General features: G+C 46.0%; 1 protein-coding gene across 1 annotated transcript; it reads right to left on the bottom strand.

Annotated features, from left to right (window-relative positions):
* Positions 1–258: 258 nt before the first annotated feature.
* On the bottom strand, positions 259–9,312 carry LOC113931424 (rho-related GTP-binding protein RhoG-like). The gene is made up of 3 exons (XM_027609372.2): positions 9,199–9,312; positions 4,586–4,683; positions 259–4,402 (listed from the first exon to the last, which is right to left on the bottom strand). Exons 2-3 carry the CDS (start codon positions 4,595–4,597, stop codon positions 3,812–3,814), a joined length of 603 nt encoding a protein of 200 aa, XP_027465173.1. The 5' UTR covers positions 4,598–4,683; positions 9,199–9,312; the 3' UTR covers positions 259–3,811.
* Between the last annotated feature and the right edge of the window lie 506 nt (positions 9,313–9,818).

Below are 9,818 nucleotides of genomic sequence, written 5' to 3' on the forward strand. Positions count from 1 at the left end.
TGGTGACAGCTGTATAAGTCAGTAAATTTACTAAAAGTCATTAAACTGTACACCTGAAATGGGTGAATTTTTTGGTATGTAATTATATTTCAATAAAGCTGTTTGCAAAGCAAAACAAAACACAACATGGTTTTGCTCCTCCTTAGTAGTCACTTTTTTTTTTAAGATTTTATTTATTTATTTGACAGACAGAGAGAGACAGTGAGAGAGGGAACACAAGTAGGGGGAGTGGGAGAGGGAGAAGCAGGCTTCCTGCCGAGCATGGAGCCTGATGCGGGGCTTGATCCCAGGACCCTGGGATCATGGCCTGAGCCGAAGGCAGACGTTTAACCGACTGAGCCACCCAGGCGTCCCTTTTAGTAGTCACTTAATAGTGCACCAGCGCTATATACAATTAACAGTATCAGTTCATTTTTATAACACACAGAGAAAGGTTATTTTCCTGAAATAACTGGAAGAGGCAAAGGACATTGAATGTTATGTCCTATATTTACAACCCTAGTCCCTAGTACTGTAATACCTATAACACAATAGGAGCGTGATAACTGTTTATTGAATACAGTGTACTAAGTGAGAAAAAATCACCCACAGGGAGCTAACTGGTCTGTCATTAGTGAAAACCAGCAGGAACGAGAGAATCAATGTTAGCAGGGAAGACAGTTCCCTACCCTGATTGTCTGAGGTAGAAAAATAAGTACAGTTACACATAGGTGCGATGTGGAATACAATTATAGTTATTTCATCCTTAGCAAGTTGAAAGGCATTTAGAAACCACTCAAGACAAAGGAGGAGGGTTGAGGAATTGCTCTGATTTTTAGAAAGCAATAGACCCAGTGAAATCAGAAAAGTTTATTGCCATTCATTATGAACAATTTAAAAGTGATATTAGCATGTTAGTCATCATACAAATTCCTTTTAAGATAAAAATCAAGATGTCAGTGTCTGTTCAGGACCATCAGATGAGTCCAATACAAAACCATACTCTCAGACTTGGGGATCGCACCTCCACTCGTTAGAGGATGCGAGTCTGACCAAACCAAGCCCAGGCTTACATCTGAGATTTTCCCAGGCAAAGCAAGAGCAGGAGGTGCTATTAAATTAAAAGCCAATTACAAAGATTTCAGTAGCTAAATGGAAAGTTCCCAGAGACACAGGTGACAGCCGTGTTTCTAGCCCCTTTCAACCATGAAGTCCTGTAAGCACCTCAGGCAGCATCAATCCGAACATCCTGAGACCGGAATACACTCGAGCAACAGGTGCTTCACTTGGCCACCCGTGGGAAAAACTCAGTGACTACATAGAGCAGTTGGCACATGTGCCCACAGGCCAGTTGACTCCTACAGTCCCCACACTACGATAATAGACCCCCACTTTCCAAAGTGCTACTGGACCTTAGTTAAGGAGGGCCACCCTCACCCTCTTCCAGTTAACACCCTGTTCACACAGAGCCCCTACAACCCCCCCCAAACAGGAGGCCCTGGGTCACATGCCAGAAATAGATATAGCACATTGAAACTGAGATAGAAGACATCTACTAGACAATACTATCCATCCTGGATCCTCCACAGCTTTAGACAATGGTGTAGAAATACACACCAATGAATTACTGTATGAAGAGGAGAGTTCAGGGATAAAGGAAAAGCAAAACAGAACATTTTAGTCCATGGTGACGGAAAAGAAAACCAGAAGGAAAGGAGGAAGAATAGTGAGCTTATGCAAGCTTTCACTTTCTAACAACACTTGGTATCTGCTCAACCTCCAGCTTCCGATTCTCTAAGAAGAGGGGGTGCCAGATTTAGCAAACAAAAATACAGGATGCCGCATTAAATTCGAATTTCAGATAAACAGCAAATAATTTTCTGACTCTATGTCCCAAATATTGCATGGTACATACTTACACTAAAAAAGTGTTTGTAAAAAAAAACAGAACAAAACTACTCTCTTTTATCTGGCAACCCTATCCAGGAGGCTCAGTTAACCTGAGGACTAATCTGACCATATACTGTCAAAGAGCAACAGCAAGACCATCCCAGAGCAAGGCACAGACTCTTCATTCACCACAGAGGGAGCTACGTGATTCTTTTAACTCCATTTCCCAAACTCTCAAAGATCCAATGCTTCTTTTGGCAGGGTAAGAGAATATGTGCACAGTGGAGTTGTCAACCACTATCTGCCAGGTGGAGGAGTTTTCCTTCCGTATCTAATGAAGAAGGTCAAAATACAACTAGGGAGAATAAGGAGAAGCAGGCTTACTAAGGTAAGGAGTCTGACTCCTACCGCCGCAGGGCAAGCTGAAATCCCCCAGCAAAATCCCCACAAATGTGACAGCCCTGGGGTCTGGAGATCCAACCTACTCCAACTTTCTTCAAGCAACTAAAAGACCTCAAAAGGCAACCAGGACTGAAAACACACACACACACACACGCACGCACGCACGCACGCACACACACACACACACACACACACACAGTACAGAGGAGGGAGGAATAGGAAAAGAGCAAGGTAGGACACTGAGAAGAATCACACAACTCCCTGATAATGACCGGCAGAATATTTTGGTTGGGTGGTTGGTTGGTTGGTCTGTGGGGTTAACCTTCAGTGGTCTTTCCCTGAAGCAGAAGCTGACAGAAAAAAAGGGCCTCACAGAGGCCTCAGGGACACAGCTTTATGGGGGATTAATTCCACATCACCAGGCCCATAGTGCTATCATAATCTGATAGCAGATCTGACCATCAGACCCCACATCCAATGTGCTACCATGACGAAGTGCCAAACTCATCTCCTGAGGGCAGAAGAGGAACCAGTAACAAGTCCGTGGCTGATAAACATTCCCCTCAAAGGCCCTCTCAGGGAAACATCAAAAAGAACAGGACCACATTATGCTTTTTTTTTTTCTCTCCACAGCCTCTTTGGGAATGTCTAGTTCCTCTTAACCCAGCCTCTCTCAAACTGTGCTTCCAGAGATGTTAACAGGTGTTGCGTGGAACCAAAAAAAAGAAAAAAGAAAAGGTTTGGTGAAATAAATTTGGGAAATGTTGCTCACTTATTAAAAGTTATAAATCCCCCCAGTAGAGGAACCAGTTCCTCTTTATTTAAATCACTGGTTACCAGAGCGAGATGGGGGGGGGGACTGGGGGAAATAGGTGATGGGATGAAGGAGGAGGGCACTTGTGATGAGCACCAGGTGATGCACGGAAGTACTGAATCGCTATATCGTACACGTGAAACTAACATTACACTGTATGTTAACTAACTGGAATTTAAATAAACACTTAAAAAAAACCCCACTGGTTCCTGACTTACTTGACCACAGAATCTTGTTAAGGAACATCTATTAGTATCTCCCAGAGCTTGGAAAAATGCTGCTTAGCCATTTTTGCAAGCATGTCTCATCTCCAGAATGGGAAGAACATGCTGACACTGGGAACACCCAGGAATCACATATAAAATGATTTTCCAAAATTAGTATATCGGAAAGTTTAAGGCAATGATTTGAAAACTGTAAAAACTTGTCTTTCTGTGAGACACTTGCTCAATGGTAAATACAGCTAGGAAAGCTAATTTAGAGGTAAAAGTCAGTCAGTCTCTCTCTCTCTCTCTCCCCAAACTTCCTCCAAAAGGTTCAGACCAAACTTCAAAGCAGCCATGTACAAACAAGGCTGTCTTTGTTCCTCCAAAAGCCCAATAACCTGGAGTCTAGGGTTTCTAGGAAAAGAGACAAATGGCTCATGCTGGCATTGTTTGTTCAATGCTATCAAAGGAATCCCTCTCATTCCCCCTTAGGTGCAGTCTCCAAGTAGCACCCCAAAAGCTATAAAAGGACACACTTCTTGGTGTTCTTCTTTGTGGCAGGGTAAAGCACAGCCCGAACAGCTTCTGAAAATACCTCGTGCACCCCATCCTGCATCAGGGCTGAACATTCTAGATACTTCACAGCCCCCACCTGCTTAGCCAGGGAAGTGCCTTGCTGAGGAGTCGTGGGCACTAGGCTCTGTTCCTTCAGCTTCTTCACTGTCTCAGTGTCATTCCGCAGGTCTCTCTTGGTACCTACCAGCAGGACAGGCACATTGGGACAATGGTGGGAGACCTCGGGGTGCCACTTATGCCTCACATTGGCATACGAGGATGGGTTGCCAATGGAAAAACAAATGACAAAGATATTGGTCTGGGGGTAGGATAGTGTTCGCAGTCGGTCATACTCCTCTTGGCCAGCTGTGTCCCACAGGTTCAGGCTGACGATTTGGCCATCCACAGATGTCTGGGCACTATAGTTGTCAAAGACAGTGGGGATATACTCCTCAGGAAAGGCATTCGTTGTGTAACTGATGAGGAGGCAGGTCTTACCTACAGCCCCATCTCCTACAACCACGCATTTGATTGTCTGCATTCTTCCCTTGGAGTCCTAAGTGCAAGAGAGAAAGAATGAATGTTCGCAGATGCTTGGTTCATTTGGGGAGCCTAAGCTTTATAAACATTTCTCTCTGAGGATAAAGAGAGGAGGTAAGAGCCCCCCCCCCAACTGCCCATCCCCTTAACACCATAGAAGAGTCAGCTGGAAAAGACTATATAGGGCAAGAGTTCTTACCGTGGAGTCCATGGACTGCTAGAGGATAAACTTCAGTAGGTCCTAGAAGCCGCCTCTGAAGTATGCAATATTATGTGCATGTACATAAGTGAATTTTTCTGGAAAGAAGATCCAAAACTGTCAACAGGTTGTCAAAAAGGGCTGTGAGCCCAAAAAGATTAAAAACCATTCATATACATAGGTATTTGTCACATTTTTGCCAGGAGGTCTCAGAGGTGCTAAAACATAGCAGGTGCTCAATAAATGGAAATTAATTTTTAAAATGCCATTGATGTTGGGGCACCTGGCTGGCGCAGTCAGTTAGGCGTCCGACCATCGGTTTCAGCTCAAGTCGTGATCTCAGGGTCATGGGATCGAGCCCTGCACTGCGCTCTGTGCTCAGCACAGAGTCTGCTTGAAATTCTCTCTCCCTCTCCCTCTGCCCCTCCCACATGCACATGTTCTCTCTCTCTAATAAATAAATAAATCTTTAAAAAAACACACTGATGTAGAAGGAGGTTCTAAAGGTTGAAACAAAAGAAATATACCTCTTACTTTGGGTCTTTGGCTATGGACTCAGCAAAGAAACCTGTTCCTGACAGTGACGTCATAAACTTGGAGAAAGGTAGGCCAGTCAGACTTAGCCATCCAGAGGAGGATGCTAAGAGTCCAGGCTCTGATGTCAGACCACCTGGAATCCAAAACCAGTCCTTTCTTTTTCTAAGCTTTGTCAGCTTGGGCAGGCTTTTCACCCGTGGCTTACATGAAAGAATGTTTGTGTGGTACTTAATAGTGCCTGCCACACAGAAAGTACTCATTAAGTATTAGAAACTACTATGACTTCATAATAATTCCTCTGTTCCAGGGAAGGCAAAAGTTCTGTAATGTCATTACAATGCTAGACAAACCAGGGACCTCATCCCCTCCCACCGTATCTGAGCAAAACCATTGGTCATACCACCACCATTTCTCATCCATTTCTTCATGAATCAAGTATTTGAGAGTTAATGGTAAGGCACAGATGACCTCCAAGATGTATGTTTACTATGCACTCCCACGTTTATACCCCCATATTAAAACTCTTATCAATGCCCTACCCTGTCAGTGCCCCCAAAGCACTCCATTTCCTTTAGCTTCTTAACTACTGCACTAATTTCAGACCTGATCCTATGATAGCATTAACTTCTTCAAGTGTTAATGGAGGAAAGGGGATAAACTGTCATATGTATTTGATTATTGAAAAAAAATTGAGGGTGCCTGGATGGCTCAGTTGGTCAAGCAAATGCCTTCAGCTCAGGTCATGATCCTGGAGTCCTAGCATCAAGTCCCACATCAGGGTCCCTGCTCAGTGGGGAGTCTGCTTCTCCCTCTGACCCCCCCCATGCTCTCTCTCTCTCACCCTCAAATAAATAAATAAAATTGAGGATCAATTAATTTCTCACCTTGAGAATTTGGGGGAATAGATACATCCTTCATCCTGCTGTCTTACTAGCTAAGGTCTACATTAGGCCCATATAATAGACAAAACAAAACACCTTATTTTCAGTCAGAGTAAAGAAAAGTTGGCCTTCAGGATACCTGGGTGGCTCAGTGGGTTAAGCATCTGCCTTTGGCTCAGGTCATGATCCTGGGGTCCTGGGATCAAGTCCCACATCAGGCTCCCTGCTCAGTGGGGAGTCTGCTTCTCCCTCTGCCCCTCCCCCCTGCTTGTGCGGGCTCTCTCTCTCTCTCAAATAAATTAAATTAAATCTTAAAAAAAAAAAGAAAGAAAAGTTGGCCTTCTGAGTATGCTTCACACAGGCCCACTAGAGGTAGCTCTCATCCCACACAGCCAATTCTGACTAGCAAGGCATTCCACCTAGAAGCCTTCATTTAGCATGGGTCCCACAGCTAAAAGTCCGGAGTGTAATTCAGCTCCAGCATTCACTGACCATCAGCCCTATCTTTTTCCATCTAGGAACAGGCATAAGGATCAAACATACAAGGTCAATGGAAAAAGGGTAAAGTCACCACCACATTGTTTGAGAATAGCCTTCCTTGATTTTCCCAGTCTGGATTAATTTCTTTCTCCTCTGAATTCCTACAGCAATTCCTGCATGAACAACTCATCTTCCCAGCCTTCTATTCCATATCATCCGGTATCCAACGTCTCTGTTCCAAGTGACTGCTTTCAGGACAACTGTGCATCTGAGGGAGTTGCTGATCCAGAGCAAACTCTTAGGCCCAAAGACCACTTCGCACCCCAAGCTCAGCTCCTCATCTCTAGAACTAGGAAAAGGCATCTACACTCATTTCTGCTTGTTTCTCTCTACTAACCCTCCTGGTATATATGGTCTGCAGACGGGCATTCAAGCCACACTGATGGCTGAGGGCCTAGAACATCCCAGGTCTAAAACAAAACCCAGGACATCCTCACCCATAGCAAACTCTCTATGAAAGGGAGGTTCAGGAAAACTCCCAGGTATTCTGGGGGGCTACTTTGTACAATTAATTGACTCGTTTATTCAGCCCACATGTTCATCATACTGTCTTATTTACTTATGTGTGTGTTTGGAATTATCCATAGTTAAAAAGTTTAAAAATACTAAAAAAATACATCTAAAATAATTAACAGGACCTCTCAGAGATACTTGTACACCAGTGTTCACTGCAACGTTATGCACAAGAGCCAAGAGGTGGGGGCGCTTGGGTGGCTCAGTCGTTAAGCGTCTGCCTTCAGCTCAGGTCATGATCCCAGGTGCTGGGATCGAGCCCCGCATCGGGCTCTTGGCTCAGTGGGGAGCCTGCTTCTCCCACTCCCTCTGCCTCTCCCCCTGCTCATGTTCTCTCTCTCTCTCAAATGAATAAATAAAATATTTTTTTAAAAAAGCCAAGAGGTGGAAGCAACCTAAAGACCATCATAGATGAAAACATAAAGAAAATGTGAGATATATATATATTTTTAAGGTTGAATATTATTCAACCATTTTGTGGGGAGGCTGGGTGGCTCAGTCGGTTAAGCGTCTGACTCTTGATTTCTGCTCAGGTCATGATCTCAGGGTCCTGGGATGGAGCCTCGTATTGGGGGGGGGTCCACACTCAGTGGGGAGTCCGCTTGTCCCTCTGCCCCTCCCCCCACTCGTGCTAGCCCGCTCGCGTGCTCTCTCTCTCAAATAAATAAAATCTTTAAAAAAGAAAGTTTCAGTTTTGCAAGATGAAAACTTCTAGAGATCTACTGCACAGCAATACGCATATAGTTAACACTACTGTACTGTATATTTAAAAGTGGCTTCAAATACTAAAAATAAAAATATTTTTAAAGGGTCTGGAGCTCTGAGAGGCGGCTAGGAGTTATAAGAGAAAGGCAAATGAGAAAAGCTTGTTTACCTCAGCCTCGAGATCTAGCATGATGCTGTCCTGTTATGGATCACCTACAGCTTTCCCCTCCTCATCACCACCACTATCTACATTCTCCCTGGTATCCCCATGGGCACCGCACTGCTGGAAGGGACTCAAAAAAGCATAAAAAGAAAGACTGCTAGAAGCTTACAATCTTGCGGTAAAGGCAGGACTCATATGAAAAGGCAAACAATAATACAGAGTAATGCATGGCTCAAAGGGGGGAAAAAGTTGCTATGGGGAAGCAAAGGGAAACTAAAAAATGAGAGCTCGTTATAGGCATTGTGCCAAATACTTTTACATATCTTATTTAAGCCTCCCAGTAGCACTGTGAAGCAGATAACCCCAGGGCAGCTCAGAGATCTTTAGGTATGCCTCTAGGATTGGAAATCGGGAGAGGGCTGGTGCTGCAGAAACCAACACCCCCAGAAAGTTCCCTTCCCAATCAGTCACGCACAGTGAACTGGGAATTACAGTTTCTTCCAAATCTTCCAACCTCGTCTGACAAAGTATCCTTCCTTCACACGTACAGTCTGCATAGGAGTCAATTTTCTCCTAGGTTGAATACAATGTAAAAGACCCAGTAACAGTCAAGACAAGAACGCAGCTCAAAGGATTACTGTTTCTAGCACATTCTCCTCCGAGTCTCACCCTTTCCATAAGTCTGAGTCTAATCCACTTGAAATCATCCTGTGACTCTCTGAAACCAAAGCAATTCAGCAGAAGCCCCCCCCCCCCATTTGTATTCACTACTCTACACAACTTAGCTCCCCTACTAAACCCCGGCAGCCTTTTCACACTGAAGACTGACTTCTTCGGTTCAAGTCCAGTCGCAGAAGGCTTTGGGGCTCTCGAGGCCGAAGGAAGCCCCGTGAACGCTCCCCAAACCGGAGCCAGGGGAAGACTATCCTGCGGCTGGAAACTTAAACCAGGGAGGCAGGGGTAGTGACCCAGCAAGAGCCCCACAAGCCCGCTCGGCACTTCGCTCGCATCCTTCTCCACCAAGGCTGCTGGGTTCCGGGACTTCCTAGGGACTCGTGAGCCTGGGACAGAGAGGTGGCCCCACATGCGAGTCGCCAGCAGCAAGAGCCGTATGCATCCACCTCATCCCACCCCCAATGCCTTCCATCCCAAGGAACGGCTCACAGACTAACGCGGCCGTCCCGGGCTGGGGAGACTCAGGAAAAGCGCGGGGAATTTGGGGTGCGGGCGGGGGTGGGGGAGCGCTGGGGGCGGGGAGTCTCCCTAAAGATTACCTGGCAAAGCAGTCGTCCTCCCGCGCTGTTGACCGTGGCGGGCACAGCCTCCGGCGCGACTCTCGCCGGGGTGGGCGGGCTCGGCGGGCTCGGCGGGCTCGGCGCCACATCCGGGCAGCTCCCGAGTCCCACCCCCGTCGTCAGACGCAGTCTCGGCTGGGTGCCCCGACACCTCCTGGGAAGTGGAGTCCAACGCCAGCCTCACGGTCTGCGAGTCACGGGCTTCTAGACTGACTACCCCCTTGGGGTAATCGAGGATTGCTTCGATCCGGCCCTCAGGTGCGGACCCCAAGACGAGCTACTCGGTTCAGAGGTTCCCCAAGGCTCCTCTTTCCCTTGGCACAGTGAGGCCGCCCCCTCCCCCCCAGACCCCGATTTCCTCCTCAAGACCAACGTTGACATAAGGAGGCAGGCAGGAAACTGAAGTATTAGGAAAAATGGAGGCGATAAAAGAAGATGAGAAAGTGAGCGAATTAGAGTTACTTTCGATCACCATAGTAATTTGCATTTTCTAGACTTTTCTGTAAGTGGAATCATACAGTATGCACTCCTTTTTTAGCGGTTTTATTGAGATATAAGTTCACTCGTTTAAAATTGTACAATTCAGGGGTGCCTGGCTG

This window comes from Zalophus californianus, chromosome X (assembly GCF_009762305.2).
Source record: "Zalophus californianus isolate mZalCal1 chromosome X, mZalCal1.pri.v2, whole genome shotgun sequence".
NCBI classification, from domain to species: Eukaryota; Metazoa; Chordata; class Mammalia; order Carnivora; family Otariidae; genus Zalophus; species Zalophus californianus.